The sequence below is a fragment of the Bactrocera latifrons genome, unplaced genomic scaffold, assembly GCF_001853355.1.
Source record: "Bactrocera latifrons isolate USDA-ARS-PBARC rearing strain unplaced genomic scaffold, ASM185335v1 scaffold_60, whole genome shotgun sequence".
Lineage (NCBI taxonomy): Eukaryota > Metazoa > Arthropoda > Insecta > Diptera > Tephritidae > Bactrocera > Bactrocera latifrons.
In genome coordinates this window covers 1,480,135-1,499,797 of record NW_017537268.1, presented here as the reverse complement: position 1 = coordinate 1,499,797, position 19,663 = coordinate 1,480,135, and the positions used below count along the sequence as shown (strand labels likewise).

Here is a 19,663-nt window from a genome sequence, read left to right as displayed (position 1 = left end):
GAGCTCCTCAAATCTCAAATGYTCTCTTTTCTAATTAAAAAATCCTCACAACAAAAAGGTGTCAGCTGACGAAAAAGTCTAGATGTGATGAGCTGAGGCTTTATTTAAGCCCAATAAATCTATACATAATTATGTATGTATGTAAGGCAGGCAAGCAAATATTCTAAGACACTTAACACTTTGCTTAACTTTTGAAGTTTCGTTTATTATCTGTCATTTGTGTAGGACGCATTTCTTACCTTCAAATAAATTATTATAGAGTTTAAATTACATCGATTTTGTTTCTTATTTAGCATATTTCAATGTTGATTTTCCATAGATGAAAACGTAACGGACGAAAAGATGTTAACTTAAATAAAGAAAAATTTAACGATTATGCATACGTGCATACAAACACCTGCACACACATGTATGTACATAAGTTTTCATGACATGCAATGCGTTCGAGTCGAAAGTGTAGGAAAAGTGAAGTAGCAAAACGGAATTACTAATTGTGTGAAATTTTCATAGTTGCGTCGAGTTGCGCCGCTGCGTGTGAACGAATCGAGTGTGTCCCCGCTGTTGTCGTACTAGTATAGGCTATCTTAATTAATTGTAATAACGAATTATATAACAAAAACGTAAAAAGAAACTACATAAAAGAGTACCGTTTCATATTTGATATAATTACACGAAGATTTGTAARATTTAGCAGCAAATTCGTCAACTCAAAGTAACACAAGTAATTTATGAAACGAACGAGTATCAATCAAATTGTATGAATTCAGTGGCACAGTAAAAATTGAACTTAAATCACACACTTAAACATAATTACATAATATTGTATACAATACATATACATACATACATGCATCATACAATACATGTAAGTTTATTCAGATAAACTTATAAATTATAAATGATTATTAAAGTAATATAAAAAGTTAATGAAACGCATTTTCAATTACACACAAAAGAACGGACAGCTTACGAGTGCAGCAATGTCGAATAACAAAAATGACATTCAAAAATCTAACGGTGAATACATTTTGCATTGTTATGTCTTTGAAGATAYTACAGTTATGGGACGTATTTATAAATATGTTCCATACCAAAGTTTGCTCAGAAAAACTCCGACTTCTAGGGTTTCTTGTTTTAAAAAGGAAACTAAATATAGGTTAGGTCAACGGAATTCGTTAAAGCTTTTATAAAAGAGTCAAATACTAGATATGCTGAGGCCATTGACCTAAATAACGTTAGTTTCGTGTTTCTAAAATTGATTACAAAGCAGAGCGAAAGAGTCTGGTGAAAAGTTAGGCAAAACCWAATATCAGTCACTATATAAATAGTCAATGTATTATTATATTTGCCATGGATACAGGTCAGAGAAAAAATAGATTTAGTAATATGTAGAAAAACGTTTCTTGTTTTCAAAACAGAGAATACTTATAATGATGTGCTCCTAAAATAATCGATTACCTTAAATAAATAACATAAATATGTCGTCCACAACTAAAACTAAACTATCGGCATGCGCAGAAGATGTCAGTAAAAGTAAAGGCAAACAAGTCGGTTACCTGCAGGACTATTCATTACCAGAATCAAGATGCCGTGCAAAGGATGTGAAAAAGGTAATTCAAGAAAAATTCTTCTAACCGCTATTATAATGTGATAACTTCTCATGATTCTCAGAATGCAAATGCACACCACAAAAATGTGATGAACAATGCAAGTGCGCCAAGGACAATAAGTGTAATTGTCATGCCGGCAAGGATGGAAAGACTGAAGGGGCGCCACCAAAGTCCTGCTGCAGCGGAGGCAGCGAAGAAAAGAAGTGTGGCAATTAGACTGAGTGTAATATTTATGATAATAATACCGATTTGAAAACTATATTCGTATATGCGAATAAATACTTAAAACTGCGTTTTTGAAAAATTTAGCCTTCGCATGTTAGTCGTATTCAACTTTGTTTTCGAAAGAGGTTTTTTAGGACATCACTTGAAATACGCATCGAAAGTGGCATGCGTGATCAGGATCTTCGTATTTAATTACAYTTTAAACAGTCATAAATAAACGTCTTCATTTATCAGCATGACGAGCTGAGTCGATTTAGTTKTAGTCCGTCTGGTTTTGGTTCTGTATATACGTCAAACGGTTTGAGTATCGATCTGAAATTTCGCACACGTCGTTTTCTTCCCCAGAAGCTCCGCATTCGGAATTAACGGATAACTCTGGCATATAGCTGCWATACAAACTCACCAAATTAGCTTCTGGCAAGGCAGCGCTCTAATCTCCGAACAAATGTTCACATCGGATCGCTATAACATATAGACGCAATACAAACTCATCGCTCAAAATTAAAATTAAGAAGAAATTATAAGTATGTTGAGCAGAGTCGATTTAGCCATGTCCGTCATGTCATGATATCGTTTTGAAATGTCATTTTCTCTTCAAGCAGCAGCTCATTTTTCGGAACTGCCGATATCGGACCACTATAACATAYAGCTGCCATACAAACTAAAACGATCGGAATCAAGCTCTTGTATGGAAAACTTTCACATGTGACAATGTATCCTGACAAAAGTTKGCACAGGTTATTTCCTAAAGAAACAATGTAATCTTCGAAGAAATTGTCCTGATCGGTTAACTATAGCATATAGCAGACTTACAAACTGAATGTATGGAAAGCTTTCGCATTTGACATGGTATCTTCAGGAAATTTGACATGGATTACTGYTTAAGGTAATAATATAATCTCCGAAAAAAAATGCTCAGATCGGATTACTATAGCATATAGCTTCCATACAAACTGCACACATAGTTACTAAATGAAATGCTCCTGTGAAGGGTATATTAGCTTCGGTGCAGTCGAAGTTAACGTTTTTCCTTGTTTTACACTTTATATTATAAGAAACGCMCATGAAGAGAGTTGTAACCAGTACAGCCGAAGCAGTTTTTTCWTCAGTTGATGCCGACGACAATTTCGAGTAGTTTCAATTTGTTGTATTACGAGTATTGCTACATGCAATTTAATGTTGCTAAATGGTGATTAACTTGTCTATTGAGAGCTTAACAAATGGCATCTACCTTCAGAGAAACTCTCATGCACATTGGTAAATTCATGAAGATAAGTCTTAAAGCTAGCTTTCACCGGATGTTTCAGTGTGTTTCGGATATGAAAAGGCATGTCTTCTTTACAGTTTTATTCACTTTATTTTCCTTTTTCAATTAATTTCAAAAAATTAAAATTTCCAATTGTTGTATTTCGTTTTATAGTATATTCATTGCATTCAATACCTTAACCAAATAATTCTTAGAGAGTTATAGAAGACAAAAATCGTATAAAAAAACGGTGCGAATACGTAAAATTAATAGTATTTTAGTTATTAACAAATTAATTATAATTAATGTTATTAATTTTACATAAATATGCAGGTAGGTGGACAACAAACAAAAATTACAATAAAAATCGTTACGAAAAYTCTATAAATTCTTTCCATGCACAAATGACACATCACTTTTTATTATTTCTACTAAGATAATTATATTTTATTTACGACTTTTATTAACGCGCATAAAGGTAAGACTGACGTTAATCAACAGCCGCAASATTGCTTCTATTATATGCGTAAAACACCGCAGTTTTGGACAGTTCAGTTGGACCATGTACCATCAAGCGGCTCAGAATTGAGTAGAAATGTGGTTCAAAATTCAATTATATCTACATGTAGTATTTTCTTTAACCGAATTCATGCTAAGCTTACAAATTACAAGGGTTTAGACGTTCTTTGACATGGTTTCTTAAAGTTTGCAGGTTTTATTCAATTGGCTCTGCAAGGCAGCATTGAAAACAGTACAATTATAGATGTAATTATAACAAAAAGAAAATCTTTAATATTCGCGTACAATAACAACAATGACCGAGGCCCATATCTTCCTTAACACTGTAACACTGTTGCTAGTGTGGACAATATTAGTTATATTAGTAGTTAGCGAGTAYGGGTAAATGCTGGACAAGTAAGTGGCCTAATCGTGGAACTCCGTAATAAAATCAAAATACTACGCGCCCGAGAATAGACTATGCGATAAGTATTAAAGTAGTTAAACTTGTTTTCCATGCGTGGAGTTGCACAACACGACTATACGTAAGTATATTTATTAACGAATGCGCGAAAATACGCATTTTAGCTAACCAATAGGTTTGACGGGTGTTGGGCGAGTTTTTTTTTTTGTTGCTTTTGTTTATCTTTTTTTTTTTATATACAGTACGTTCACTTTTTGGCTCTTCGCTTTTTGCGATTGTTAGCCGCATTACTTGTGTTTGTTGTACTACTACCGCTGCCGCTGCTGATGTTGACCTCCCCATTCGGGCTTGTTGCGGTGGCGTATTGGCGTGCTTTTGCATTGACCGTTTGAGCAGAATTCATTTGCGCGCTGGAAGACGCGCCTATTATACGGGACCATATTTGCATGATCATCGTTTTGCCGGCTGTGTCGCCAATATCGCCACCACTGTATGATGCTGTTGCTGTAGCTCTTGTAATTTTCTGTTGAGCCACATTGTTATTGTTGTTGGTTTTCGTTGCTGCTATTTTCCCTTTAGAATTTGGTTGATTTTKTTGTTGTAGCTGTTGTTGCTGTTGCTGAAGAGATCGTTGGGCGTATTCTCATGACTTCTTCACTTTGCCATTCATTGCCGACGAGGCTGTGCGTCCACCGACCGCCGCTTCGGCAGCATGCGTTGCCACATGTTGTATGCCCTTCTCCATGCAACCCTGATATATGGGCTTCATAAACTAAAATTGAAAATTTGTAAGATAAATATTATTTAAAATAGTTTAGAAAAGTAACAGGAATGTGAACTCACGTTTTCCCACATAAACGTCGCAAAGTCATCCAATTTTACACCGAAATCACCCATTTCCCCGCTGTACCTGTAAGCAAATAATGGAATATTTCGGATTCAGTATGGCTCCGAGTTTCTGGCAATTTACGGCGTTCCTTTACCTAATATACGCCCACAGCGCTAATGTTAATAGGGCAACACCCATTACTAAATTACAGAAGTTGGCAAATGTGTAGAGGCCGACGAGGCCAAATATTCCGCTTAGGACGTAACAAATAACTGCCGAGGCAAAATATACGGCCGGCGTGCGTGCAGCCTTGAAAATATTTTTGCTCTCATTGTGCGCTTTGTAGGTGACGTAGGAGTCTTCCAGATCCAAATCCAATTGTTGCCGGAACTTTTCAGAGAACTCCTCGCCGCCCATTTTTCGTTTCGATGCAAACTGCATGAATAAAATACATAATTAGTGGGAACTCTAGAYGGCTTCAGAATACTTTGTTGCTTACCTGGAATAACGCCTGATCTTTGATGCGGAAGTGTTCGGCTTCTAAATGTGCCGTGCTTAAGTACGGTTTGGTTCCGCCACAAACCTCCTCCATTAGCTGATTGTAAAGCTCCTTTGCTGATGCAACRGCTGTCAAATGATTAGCTTCGGCGGTGGCCTGCRAAGTAATTTGCGTATTTTAGGCAATGTTTATGGTAAAACTCAAAGCGACTACTACTTACAACAAGCATGCTCTTCGGCTCAGGCAATTCATTGCCCTTATAGATGCTCATGTATGACTGGAAGTACTGTATGAGGTCGCGTGCACGCACCCGTTGGCCACTGATTTCCTTATATACCAAATTGTCTGGCGACAGCAGCATCGGTACAAATGTGCGTAGACTCTGTTTGAACTCGGGTGTGATATCCTTGAGACGTCCGTCGAATTTAGGGTTGGTCGCTACACTTAAGCCTGGATGTGGCATCAAGAAACATGCCACTTCCATGAAACAGGCTGCAATGTGTCGTCGCAACGACTGCAGTTCCGGGTGCTGTTTGTCTGACACTTCTAGGCGGCGCTTAAGTATCTTATCGCCACCCAGAGCGCCATACTCGGCTTCGTATGGAAAACTCCAATCGCGCACCAGAAACTGTAAGCGTTGAAACGGCTTCTTGCCTGTATCGGCCAATGCTAAGCGACCATATTCTGTGAACAATTGCAAATGCTGCAGATCGTCTTCCTGTATGTTTTGTGACAAATTATATATYTGCACGGATGAAACCATTGTGCTGAGCGCAAAAACGGTAGCACAATCGCGCACTGTGCTCTGGCTGTCGAATGCGCCCTGTGTGTCAAGTAAAATTATGGCCACCTTATCGCCGTTCGGGTAATCGTGCAGGAATATTTCGGACCACATTAGGATACCAGTGGTATCACGTTCAGAACCGCCGCGCCACGAAAAGCCGGTCAGCGGTTCGTTCTCATCACCAATCCAATCGGTTACCACATCATGACGCACATACTACAAATGGGAACGAGAAAGTCAAAAATATGGGGCCTGAATATTATTAATTAAAAATTTTGTGTGAATTTGAAATTACCTTGGAGTATAGATAGCGCAGGAAAAAGTCTAGCAGAAAACTTTTACCTTTGCGAAACGCCCCCGCCACCGATACGACGCATACGAAGCGATCTTTCACTTCGTCGCGCATTAACACTTCGCTCAATGCATCTTCGTTAAGAACAAAAGTGTGCTCCTCCGATGTGTTTATTATCTGGATTGCCGTTCCAGGCATGGCTAATGGCTGTAAGTGCACCTACTATACGGCCTACAGTGGCAGCTCCGCAAATTGTTTTATGTGCCTCGTTTCTACAATTATTTCACGTTGGATTACGCTGGAACGAAAGAGAGAAGTGTGAATGTGAGACAAAGAAATGTTTATAATTGACAAACTATGGAGTAAATGTATCTCTATATTGATGGCAGTTTTCTCATAATATATTTTCAATAATATTTTCTAACTCCACTTCGAAAATATGAATATCGTCATTATCCCTTTACCTCACATTCTAATTTCTCTCCTCCTTAAATTMATTTTAAGAGATGAGGTCTAAGGTGCCCTACTTCATACAACGTTAAATTAGTACTATATGAAAAGCTTTTGGAAACCTTATTGGATAATTAATATTTTTTGTTAATAACAAAAGAATTTGAAAAAAAAAATCTTTAAATTTGAATATTACTTAATATTTTCCGCAAAAATTTTGAGCAAATAAAAACAAGAAAATTAATATTGCTGCAATGTGTGTACATATGTACGTTTGTATGTAGAACAGCTGCCAAGCAACATCGCAGCAGAGACGACGAATTCTTGGCAAGCTTATGTGACTGCAACTGCACTGCGCGAGGAAATCGCGGAAAATGCCACAAAATGCTWCAGAACCATGTGAAGCTGCCAAAAAACTAAAATCATGAATAAGAGGAACAAAAACAAGCACAACAAAATAAAATTGAATTGAAATGAAAGCATAATTTCAACGCAATGTATAGAATGGCTAGGGATAGTGTGAATTTTTCATTTTTTCGCAATTATTAGAATCCGAAAATAAATTTTTAGGTAGCTTGCATTCGTCATCGGCGGCGGCRGCCGTTGTCGCCGCTATTGCTGTCCACACATACTAGTACTAGCGCTGTCTGAGCGAAGAGTGCGGGCACACGATGACAGCGCTTGTAGCTGGGCAAAAACGCAGCAACAAATTGGAATTTTCACTACAAATAGACTCAAAGGTAAAGGTTTATTTAATGTACAAGTCATTGACAGGTAAATTTCGCTGTGTGTGTATGTGTGTCGTCAGACGTGCTGCAGCTTACACCTAATCTGCAGACATGCACCTGTTCTGGTCTTGCCATAGCCACATACACACACATACRTTTGAAATGCACATTTACAGTTTTGTAATCGCAGGTTAGATGTGCTGTAAGCGCGTTGAGCTCAACGGGTTAATACTGGCGGCATACTTCTCAAGATTAATCATCTGACAATAACAATTTTTCTAGTTGAAATGTCACAGCGAGTGCAACGGAACTCATTTCGTGCCAAACAACACAATATGAAATCACATAATAACAAAAGCAACAAAAATATCTAATAAATCTCCCAAATTGTAACTTAGATATATATTAGCATAAGGCATTGTTAGGCAATATTTATTTAATTTGGCTGGGAACAGTTATGGGTGTAAATGGTGTAGACCTTTGGCTTTCGACATCAATTAATTGAGCAACAAGTCGCTCTCCGCTTTCGAATCACAATTTATTTCAATAAAAATACCTTAACTGATGACGTCCACACTGGGAATAGTGAAACATTTGGATACATTTATTTTSAGAGAAAATGAATTAAGTGAACACTTGAAAGGGAACAAAAAAAAAAAATCAAACATCATTGGCTTAAAATATAAATGTTTAGCCACGCTGTGTGTATATTTATATATTAACGAGATATTAAATATTGTTGCGCATTTGGAAATATTTTTTTTTTTAATAAAATTGTTAAAAATAAAAAAAAAATAGAAAGAAATTATAGCTACAGTGCAACAAACTGGTAAAAAATTTACAAATTAAACTAATCAAATATATTTAGTAACATTAAGATTATCGCTTATTGTTTATTTACATTTACTTATGCTATAATTATTATAATTAATGCGTTATCCAAACAGTACGATTTTATTTCCTTTCTGTCACTCATTYAATTGCGTTCACGATTATTTGCCATGAAGTCACCTTACTTGGACTTCAAAACTTTGAACTTCAAGTATGTATATTTTTTCAATGTCAAAAGCAATGCGAAAATAATATAAACTTGAGCTTGTTATTGGAAACCCGGAGCAATATCGGCACACCAGCAGCGCACACTTTATAAATAACAGTACACAATGCAGATTCCAATATCTGCAGCCGATAGAGATAGGCGAGTATGGAAATACGTAGATAATTGGAAGCAATCTTAAATCAAACAGCTCACAGTSAACAACAAAAACCACAATAGAAACAATAATAATACCAACAACTACAAAAGTAACTACGTCAACAATATTTGTAAACTCGGTAGTAAGCGACTTATTTGTCACACAACAACAACAAGCACATACAACAATGTTGTGCTTGTTTTTGTGGCCGATTATGGAGAATTATTTACTCGTGGCGTTCTATCACTAATAAGTATTTACCAGATTTTTGGGCTTTTGGTAAAACGACGATTTAATTGAATTAATTAACCGTCACCGCACGCAGTCGATTTACTACTCAAAAGCGCGGACACTGCTCTGTGTGCCCCAACTCAGATTAGTTCAGTTCACTTGGCATCGAGGCGATTCGGTTCCATTCGCGACAATCAAATGTTATATACGAGCAGACACAGTGTCAACGTAGTGGGTTCTCCGGCACTGTGCTGTGCTCGTTGCGAGCGGAGCGTTAATCGTGTTCAGACTTGAGCACTCGTCTCTTGCGATCGATCTCACAACGATATTGTAGAGATTTGGAAGCATGAMAAAGAATGTATTAACCAGAACCTGCTCGTATCGCTGAGGTACATAAATTTGTATATATGTACATACATATATACTGGTATATATCTGTATATTGGATGATTACATCGACGATTCGATCAGTATAAGTACTGATTTTTGCTTGGCTTTCTGTTTTGTTTAATATTCTTCTTGTTTATATGTACATATGACAATGTAGCTAGAGTGAGTTAATGTGMTCTGAACTGAAGGTTGGATGGTTCACTGCCTAGTGATGTCAACAACCAGTATTTTGGAAATTTTGATTTTTTTTTTGTCACGAGAAATGTATGTTATATACGGCAGTTTACTTTATATGAAAAATCGATTTTTGATTTATGAACATACCAAATATTTTATGATAATCTTCAATAATTTGAAGTTGAACCGTCAAATAGTTTCATAGATATGAGCGTATTCGTAATTTTTTTTTCTTAAAATTTTTTTTTTAGTTAGCGGAATTGGCCCTCAACCTTTTATTCCGAGTAAATTTCTCCGGACCGATCGACTTGAAAATTCACGTGGTTTCTTMAATATATTTGTCAAGTTATGACCGAATGAATAATAATTTTGATAGCGATTTTCATTTTCTAAGCCTAAAACTGTGACTTTTTTCACAAAGAACTACTTTTTTGGGAAGCCACCATTTTATAAAAAATCATAATTTAGACTAGTTCTTCGTTTTTTTTGTTGAGGTTGTAATTATATAATCTCCGCTTACGTGGTATGGTTGTCATCGAAGTCATCTAACGCCAGGTTCAGAAAATGTTCCATTTCGGCGGGGGTCGGACGGAAGAGCGGTTTTAGAAGAGTCGGGTTTGCTGGGAAAACAAAGAGGTGGTTCTCAAGACAGCCGGTTCTCCGTTAACGAAATTAGTCCAGATTTTATCCAATCAAGGGTTGTTATTTCGGCGATCTAAACCTGTTCGGATCGATAAGCTTAATGTTAACTAGTTCTTTGTCTGTTGTAATTTTTTTTGTTTTTGGACTTGAGATAATTTTAAGTAGAAAACTCTTCTTCGCGGCTCAACATCTTTTTTCGAAGGAAAAGTTTCGAATATATTGCCATTAATATTTACAAAATGAATTGCCTATTGACTTAAATTATGTAAATGTAGTTATATTATTTTTATTTTGTTATAAAATAAAAYGCCCCTTCAAAAAATTAACGAAAATGAGGAGAATTTATTGAAAATWCAAACTCGAGGTTAGCATTTTCTTACAAGCCATGTTACGTATTCAAAATAACTGTTCTCAGCAATATTTTCCACACTCACATATTCTTTTTCTCTTCGCTGTCGGCCGTCGAACAGTGAGGGTACGGTATTAGTCATCAATGGCCCGAATACWTTTTAAGCCGGGTTAAAGCAAAAACAGGTAAAATCCAAATCAGTTCCCAATACAGCTACGAACGGTGGAATGTACAAACGAATGGGAGAAAACATGAAATGAAAAACACGTTTGCCCCGATCGCTAGGTGYGCTCAACATCGATCTCTTTCCTGTACATATGCGACAGAGGCTTACGACGACACATAAACAGAGAATATGAAAGTAACAACGATAGCTGACACCAGTAACAACCGTCAGACGACGTTCGGTTAAATGCAGGCTTTTCAACTCGCTTTTGYCGCTGTGAAACGTCGTCGTCGTGGTCGTTTGTGGGACGAATAAGTGAGTAAACAAGTGAGCGCCGCTTTGTCAATTCGATTACTGGCTGTGTTTTTAAATGGAACGTTACTGGTTGGTGCCGCTTGTTGGATCGCATAATCGCTGGACAATGAAGCAGAACACTGGGCAAATGCACGTCAGATCTAACGTATGCGATTCTCAATAGTAAAATATAATAGAGGAGACCAACGTTGGCGAAATTTCAAAACATAATTCAAAAGCCTAATAAAAGCAGCAAAAGAAAAGAGACTTAATTAGTRCGCCAACAAAGCTTGTGGATAATCGAATTTGATAAGAGTAAATAAAGGTTTATTGAATGAGGGTGGCACCCTGMACGCCAAGCGAACGGAGCATTTAATTAGTCGGATTCCAGCAACAGTGGCTATAGCAGCAGCATTCAGAATGCCAGCAAAGACTTTTGAAGCACTTCAACGAACGGTGCACATACAACGTCAAAATAATACCTACAATAACGGCCACCGCCCAGCTAAAGCGTGGAGTCACACTTGGCGAAGTAGCTATGGCAGCGACGGTAGCAGCAACACTAACAGTCATACTAACAGTTCAACACACTTGTTTACACAACGTTCTGGCCGCAGCATGTTGCAATCGCTATTGTTATATTTCRCCGTACTCCTAACTTTAGCAAACGCTCAAAACACCGAACAATTACAGATCGTGCCTATCGCAGGTGAGTCAACGTTTTTCTACGTCGGTTGCTACACTGCGCGCACAGATCTCCTGCAGGAGTCCATTTACTCGAAGACGCCACGGACTTGTGTAGAAATATGCGAGCATCAAAACTTCAGCTACGCTATTTTATCCGCGGAACGTTGTTTCTGCATTAATAAGGTCATCGCGAAGGATCGTCAAGATGATAAACTGTGCAATACACGCTGCTTAGCTGACAAATCACAGTATTGTGGTGGCGTTGGCGTACACAGCTACTATTCAACAATATGGGCCACAAAAACGGCACCCCGCAATCTCCGCGTGGACAACGTTACCGAATACACCATAACAGTAGCTTGGGACTCGCACTTGCCTCCTAGCAAAGTTTTTGTGGCTGGCATTGAGGCCGCCGCAATGAACCCAGTTCAAGAGATTACGAATTTCCGCATACGTACACATGTACTGCGCACGTACTCAACACTGCCTTTCTTCCCGCAGCCCGAATTTATAGTGCAGGGCATGGAGACAAGCTTCGAAATCACTGACCTACATCCGGCTACTGAGTACAATATAACCGTCGAGGCAATGTGCGCAGAGGTGGTATGTGGCAATGCCTCACTACACGCTAGCACCGAAGTGGGTATACCTAGTCCCACGCCGCCGCAGCCACGTGTGATCCGCACAACAGATTCCACCATGACCATAGAAATCCCGCCGATGCGTAATGATAATGGACCGCTGTCCAAAATGCTGGTAATTGTGGAACGTGTAGATGCCTCGTTGAGTCAACCGTTCGACACCGAACTACTGGGTGGTTGGCAAAAGGCCCAARATGATGGACTGCCGTATTACATAACTGCACAGCTGGATTACAATGGACCSGACGATAATCGRACTCGGCAATTTRTTGTAGGCGATGGCAGGCGCTATGGGCCTTATTTGAATGTGCCATTGAATACGACTGGAGCTGATATACACATCAGCTTGGGTTTGGTAAGTTAAAATCTGGTTATTTTCTAAAATACTGTACTAATATGAAAACAAATTTCCTAATTCATTAGGTTAGCACATTGAATGGTGTAACAAAGACCCTGTATACACGTGGTTCACACGAGCAACACGCAATTACATTGGATAATTTTCAATACGCCACTTTCGATTCGGGCCGCGCTTCCATTATTGCTTTGACCGTGACTTGCATCGTATTTGCCATCTGTTTGATACTCAGCGTGTTTACGTATTTCTATTTGCGCTACAAGACCTGCCARGCGCGCGGAGGTTTGAATCGCAATGCTCATGAGATGACCATGCAACAGCCGATTATCGAGCGCGAGAATAATGGGTTCGTTTTGGAGGATGAGTTGCTGCCCGCTGAGAATTTCCGCCAGCAGCTTGATGTGCTCATCTCGGCTTTGGACCCCAGCAAACGGTTGCCCCGCAATGCATTGCGCATGAATGTTAATGACATATTTGCGGATGGACGCTATGGTGAGGTAATTACTGGCAAATTTATCTCTGCCGCATTRCCGGAAGCTAGCGCCGACTGTCAACTGCATGTGCTCGCTTTGGACGATTTGCAGGGTAAAGAGCAGGCACACCTGCTACGTGACTTCCGCAATCTTTCAAAGTTGCAACGACACGAGCATTTACTTGACTTYTATGGCATCTCGTCTAGCACCGATTGGTTTTATTTGGTCTTTGARCATCAAACTGTGAGTTTGAAACGTCGTCTTATCGAGAGTAGGCGCGTGCCTAACACTGCGCCCATGCAACGTATTACTGCACTTTCCGAGGAGTTGGTACTACAGTGGATCTATGAGATAGCCAGYGCACTCGAATACCTTAGCAGCTGCAAAGTGGTGCACAAACAATTGTGTTCACATAATATTTTCGTCACAGCGGATGCCAAATTAAAGATGTCGGTATTCGGTCCAATTCCGTATGTACAAAACGAAAAGAAAATCGACATAACTCGCTGGTTGGCACCGGAAGCGTTACGTTATCAACACTTCTCCGTCAAATCGGACGTGTGGTCGTTCGCTTGTGTCGCTTGGGAGTGCTGTACTCTTGGCGGCACATTATATGCAAATATCACAAACACACAACAACTGCTTGACGCAATTAAGAGTGGTTCACGACCTGCCCAACCGTCATTCGTCTTTCAGGACCTGTACCAACTGTTGCTCAACTGCTGGCAGCTAGAGCCAAGTGAACGTATCAATTTCGAGGAGATCGCGTATAATGTGCGTCAACTGATGACATCACCGCGACACGCGTTATGCTTTGATCGAGTGCCTGAACTGCCCGGCGATAATGTGCTCGACACGCTGCCATACTACATGCCAATACTGGAAATGCTGAACTAGCAACATGTGATCTTTTGAATATACTCATTATAGGGATACAAAGCAGCGAGTCAAATGTGCCTAATATGAATGGTAAATATAAATGTTTGGCARAAACCAGCCTCTGCCTTTGGTTGCGACAGTTCTGTTCACAACAAACATAAAATCTCAAATCTTAGTTTTGTGTAATTTTAAAACAATAATTGTAATATACATATGTATGTACTTTTTGTTTATTTTGTAGCAAAATAAGTTAGTTGATTGATTTTACTTTAAATTATTATTTTTAGACGTAAATAATTGTTTTGATTGCAGCTATTTATTTTAGTTTAAAGCCAAATATCCCTGCAGACAAGGGAAAGTTTAATTACTGTGCATTTCAATAGAAAAAAATCGGAATATACTAATGTTGGAAAAACATGTTGTACAAAATATATTGTTCTTGAATACACTAGACATGGGCTTTTCTAGTTATGTTACAATTGAGTTTCTTTAATAATATTATATTTAAACTGCAATAGAATAAAATATCTTCACGCGATATTAGTGGTATAGTATTTAAAAGCTCATGTAATCTTAAATATACCGGATTGAAAATTTTATTAGAATTTTGTTTTCTAGCATTTCTACGCACACAAAGTGGTGAATATAAAAAGTGTATATTGACATTATCAGATAAATATTTTTAATTTGTTTCAAAAGTTTTTTTTATATTATTGACGAACGAAAACTAATTAAATAAGTGCTTTAAATTTTTATTGTTTTCCTTTTTTCTAAATATTTTGGTGTGCATATGTAGATATTTAGGTAAGTTTGTAGATGTGTAAATTTATGTAAACATAGAATTTTAACGTTGAAGCGCCAAAGGCTTGTAAACACATGTACATTTCACTTTTTCTGCAAGATGCAAATTATTTTTAGAAATCATTTGGTTACATAATCATAAATATTATCAATGTTTATTGTAAAGACTGTGCAACAAATGTTGTTAATTATACAATAAACTCGCGTAATTGCAAATRGTAAAATTTGTAAAACAAATTATTAATTTTTTATTTTTACATATAGAAGATACATAATATATAATCAAATTCATCAAAATATTAAAAAATGCCTTAAAACACTTACATACTTCTTATTGTATGTATTAGCTCATTTGGAAGAATACTGCAACCCTATTTTTTCTTCAAAGGATTTTCATGTTTTTGTTTTAAATTAATGCATCGTTTCAGATGTGATGTACATAATTTACTAGGTAACGCTAGAGATCTTTTCAAATTTCTTGCAATTTTTCTCCTTAGAATGAAAAACTAACTGTTTCTCGCAAACAACAGAGYTTTTCCAGTAATATTCTCAAAAAGCAAAACATTGAAATTTCGAAAACCCTTCCCGGTATAATTTTTTGCAACTCGCYTTTTTTCCGATACTTCCATAATAATTGGCGCTATCCAAAAGAATATTCTTCAAATATCATTACAGTGAACTTTCGATTAGCGAAAAACCTTGATATTTCATAGTATTTCTTCGGTCCCTAGAAAAATTCGCGAAAAATGCATGTATTTCGGTCCCTTTGATAACTCGTATTTTTCTTGAGACRAAAATTGAAAAATGTGTATCAAAAGCCTCTACAACTCGTATTTATTGTAAACATTGATAATGCCATACATAAAATACGCCAAAATAATGTCCGTCAAAAACATATTACGGATTTCTTTTAAAATGAACACTTTTCTTAATTTTTTTGTACAATTTTTCAAAATACATACATACATATATTGATTGAATAACATATGTACTTCATATTTTAAAATTTAAATATGTACAATCATTTCTTGTTTTTTATGTAAAATTGAAAAAATAAATTAAAAAAACTCTATAATTCGTATATTCTGTATGTTGCCTCTATAAGTTGTATAACTTGATAACTTGAAAAAATGCATAATTCGTATTTAAATTGTGGTCCATTGCAAATAAGAGTTATCGTAGTTTCACCTGTCTCTTATACACATCTAGATGTGTATAAGAGACAGGTATAACTTGATAACTTGAAAAAATGCATAACTCGTATTTTAATTGTGGTCCTTTGCAAATAAGAGTTATCGTAGTTTCACTGTATATTGTATACATTATGGGAATTTTTTACCCGAATTAACAATATACTGCTTTAAAATACTATTTGGCGAAAACTATTATTATTGTCATATAAAAATGCATGTCTTCATGTATTATATAAATAAAGACTCATATGAAACATCAAAACATTTATGTACATATTTGCTTGCGTATTTGCGTGCAAATTTATTATACAATGTGTGTGAGTATTACCGAATATATAACTATGTATAAACGAATGTTTTGTAGACACGTAGCAATATTTATTGTTTTATAGCATTTTAAAAACAAATTTGTGAATACRAATGAAGGCGATGAATTAGCTCACCAAAGTAAATTAAAAAGCATAAAGCACAATTCGCATCAGAGTTAACAGCTGAGCACCTTTATTTTTAATGCACATCGTTCACTAATTGAACTGATGGACGATTTAAATAAAGGGACGATCGCGGATGGACTGCTAAGTAGCCGGCATAATAAGACGAATCATAGACAGAAGGGAGGAAATGTTATATGCAATCTTCAAGCTTATATATTATATGTATATTTTTATTGAAAAATGGAAAATATTGAGCTAGAGAGAAAGCATTAGCAGAGAACTGTGAATGATTGGTAACAAATTCATTTCACACAGCTACAAACCTTTTTCTCGTTGTCATAATTTTATACCGTTAAAAGCAAATTAATTAATCGGTAGATAAAGTCGTTGTATACAGCCTTATGCATTCTTTCAGCAGAAAAGCAAAGGTTACCTGTCAGTAACGGTTCGATGTTTCTTTGAAATAATGAGGGACCATTGCRCRTATATACAGACAGACAGACGGAACTTGCCTAATCGACTCAGTCCGCCACGCTGACCATTTATACGCATACATAATGGGGTCGCCGACTTTTCCTTCCGGGTGTTATAAATTTGAAGGAAACGTATACATACTGTTCAGGGTATAGAAATATTTTGTATGTTTAGACTGTTATAATTACTTATGTATTTCAAATGAATATAATTTTCAGGGCATCAGAATGGCCGCATATTTGATTAGCTTCGAAGCAGATATTAGACACATAAATAAAATTGCATACCCATGTTAAGTTAGCAATAAGCATGTTGTTAAGTTCCAATACTGTGTTGGTAACTGTAGCATAATTGTTAATTCTACTATAATTTTATCATCATTGTACAACTTCCGTATGATGAATAAAAATTAGTTCCATAGATTATTATAGATTATCAAAACTAAGTGACACGTCACATTATTAAACAACACATTGATATTACTTGTAAAACTTTTCAAAAAATTTTGCTTTTACAGAATTTATTTCAGCTGTTCGATTACTGATTACTGATAAAAATATGTGGCTGCATGCTGGTAAAATAGTTAATAAATTAAACAAATAATGTTAATGCAGYGATCCATCTTCATTATGAAATAGATCAACAGTTAAAAACCTGCCTCAACATTTGCATACTGCTTATATGCATCGAAATTTTGGTATCCAAGCAGAAACTGCTCGACCCCTTTGAAGGTAATCAACACCTTCCTCTCAACATATGACCCCCGTTCCTAAATAATTCACATGCAATAACACATATTTTTGAATGTTGCAGTATCTCATTACTAGATATTTTGTTACCTTTTAGCCCTACTACCCTAATTTTCTTCATCTTAAATCATACAAAATTCCTTTCATACGCATCCTATATATAACTTTGATGCAGTTTCCTGGATGAACACAATTAATATTCACTTGACACGAGAATTTATACATATTGATGTGGCTTGTCACTTTAATGTTTTCACTTACGTATAGATATTGCGTTGCAGTCTGCTTTATGCACTCGAATAATTTAAAGTTCAATTAGCTGGAAAAATTTAATCTCCTTGCTAATTTTGGAATTTGCTCGCAGAAATTTTTGATTTTCCTCTAGTGACGGCAAATTTAATCTATTTGTTAGATATTGACACTCTTTTCCAACAAATTTTTATTGTTTTTGTTGCATGCTTACGTACAAATCGTGCGGAAGACCGAGATAACACGATTTCCTAAAACACACGTCAAATTTTATGTAGGGTTGCTGTGTTAATATATGTTGTGTCAAATTGTTAAATGTTGCAAGTGTAATGAATTTTATATATATGCGTATTTAGTAAATATAAGGAGAAATGCATAAAATAATTCACAACAAACAACAACGAATACGAATCCTTTAGTTATAAAAACTGATACTGGCATATTTTCATTGAAATCTGATGTTGTTTTAATCTTGGCAAATGATATGAGTCACCCTGCATCTTCATGCTTCAGTTRTAAATKGATGGTTGCRTTTTAAATAGCTCTTTACCGAWTTGTTTTGATTTCGTTTTCAAATATTTTTGTAATTTTCTCTTGCATATAAACATACAGGTTATAACACGCATACCTRTATTGAATTCAAAATGTTAATGCAATAATAAAGTTTAGATTAGTAGTTAAATAAACTTCGCGGTGTTTAATAAAAAGTATGTTAGTGGTTACACTTTTTAAAATTTAAATAAGTTTCAATAAAGTTGCTATTTTGCGACGCGACAAAATATTTACTTGCATCACAAGCTCGTGGTTCAAAAAGTGTTGATACAGTGCCTCAAAAAGTATACAAGCGTGGTTATGCTTCTTCGAAGCGGAACGTATATTTACGATATGAAAAGTTATTGAACGTACGATAATAACAAATTAAATGAAATGTTAACCACAGAAAATGACTGAGGTTCCAACCGTTATCACGAAGCCTGATAATTATTCGGCCAAGGATTGTCTCGACGGCATTACTGCAAATTGCTTCAGAGAAGTTTTCTGCCGTTACAACAACAGCATCTGAGATTACAATCTTACGTTATGAACGTACAGATGTTATACCGTTAAGATAAAGAAATATAGAAGGCAAAAATTTCACCTGGCAACTTTTTAAATGTCATTTGTATCGCACAGTGGTATGCGCGCGTAAATATTTCTATTTCCTCGTATTCTACTTTAAAATATCCTATTTGCACATTTCTTATTTTTTACTTTCAACTTTTACGAGCTCGCGTTRTCTTCGCTTTGCCATTCTTCGGCACTGAAAACTTGAGTAAAACGCGCCAAAAACAATAACTGTATACATATATACATGCAAGCATTTATGTAACAGAACGCGCACAATACACTTATATTAATATTATTTGAATACACATCAGATCCCTTGTTGCGTCCGTCGCCCGCCACGGTACACCTTCATTCACCCCGAAATGCTCGACTGCGAGAAAGTGGTAAACATTCTGATGTCCAACGTGAAAGTTACCACTACTCAAAAGCGCATATACATACAACGATACATACCATTTACACACATATGTATGTGACTGTGTACTACCAATAGGCCCACTGCTCTCCCATAGTGAGAGCAGGCAGGCAGGTGTAGCAATAGTGAAAATGCGCGAGCGAGTAACAAAACTAAACACTCAACAATGGAGC

At 36.5% G+C, this 19,663-nt stretch overlaps 3 protein-coding genes across 4 annotated transcripts; 2 read left to right on the top strand and 1 right to left on the bottom strand.

The window, feature by feature from the left end:
* Positions 1 to 2,069, top strand: LOC108975032 (metallothionein-2; the record flags this gene model as incomplete). The annotated part of the gene is given in 3 exon segments (XM_018943253.1): positions 1 to 865; positions 1,419 to 1,610; positions 1,672 to 2,069. Coding segments are annotated over 2 exon segments (180 nt in total). The 3' UTR covers positions 1,827 to 2,069.
* A 1,648-nt stretch (positions 2,070 to 3,717) lies between these two features.
* On the bottom strand, positions 3,718 to 18,187 carry LOC108975037 (atlastin). 2 transcript variants are annotated; one of them, XM_018943272.1, is made up of 7 exons: positions 17,981 to 18,187; positions 6,411 to 6,705; positions 5,552 to 6,331; positions 5,332 to 5,487; positions 4,987 to 5,267; positions 4,847 to 4,913; positions 3,718 to 4,775 (listed from the first exon to the last, which is right to left on the bottom strand). In XM_018943272.1, exons 2-7 carry the CDS (start codon positions 6,603 to 6,605, stop codon positions 4,647 to 4,649), a joined length of 1,608 nt encoding a protein of 535 aa, XP_018798817.1. In that variant the 5' UTR covers positions 6,606 to 6,705; positions 17,981 to 18,187; the 3' UTR covers positions 3,718 to 4,646. The 2 variants fall into 2 exon arrangements, with proteins under 2 accessions (XP_018798817.1, XP_018798816.1); XM_018943271.1 differs by lacking the exon at positions 17,981 to 18,187 and adding an exon at positions 9,043 to 9,160.
* Positions 10,672 to 14,784, top strand: LOC108975036 (putative tyrosine-protein kinase Wsck). The gene is made up of 3 exons (XM_018943270.1): positions 10,672 to 12,713; positions 12,782 to 14,084; positions 14,131 to 14,784. Coding segments are annotated over exons 1-3 (2,568 nt in total). The 5' UTR covers positions 10,672 to 11,450; the 3' UTR covers positions 14,133 to 14,784.
* Positions 18,188 to 19,663: the final 1,476 nt, after the last annotated feature.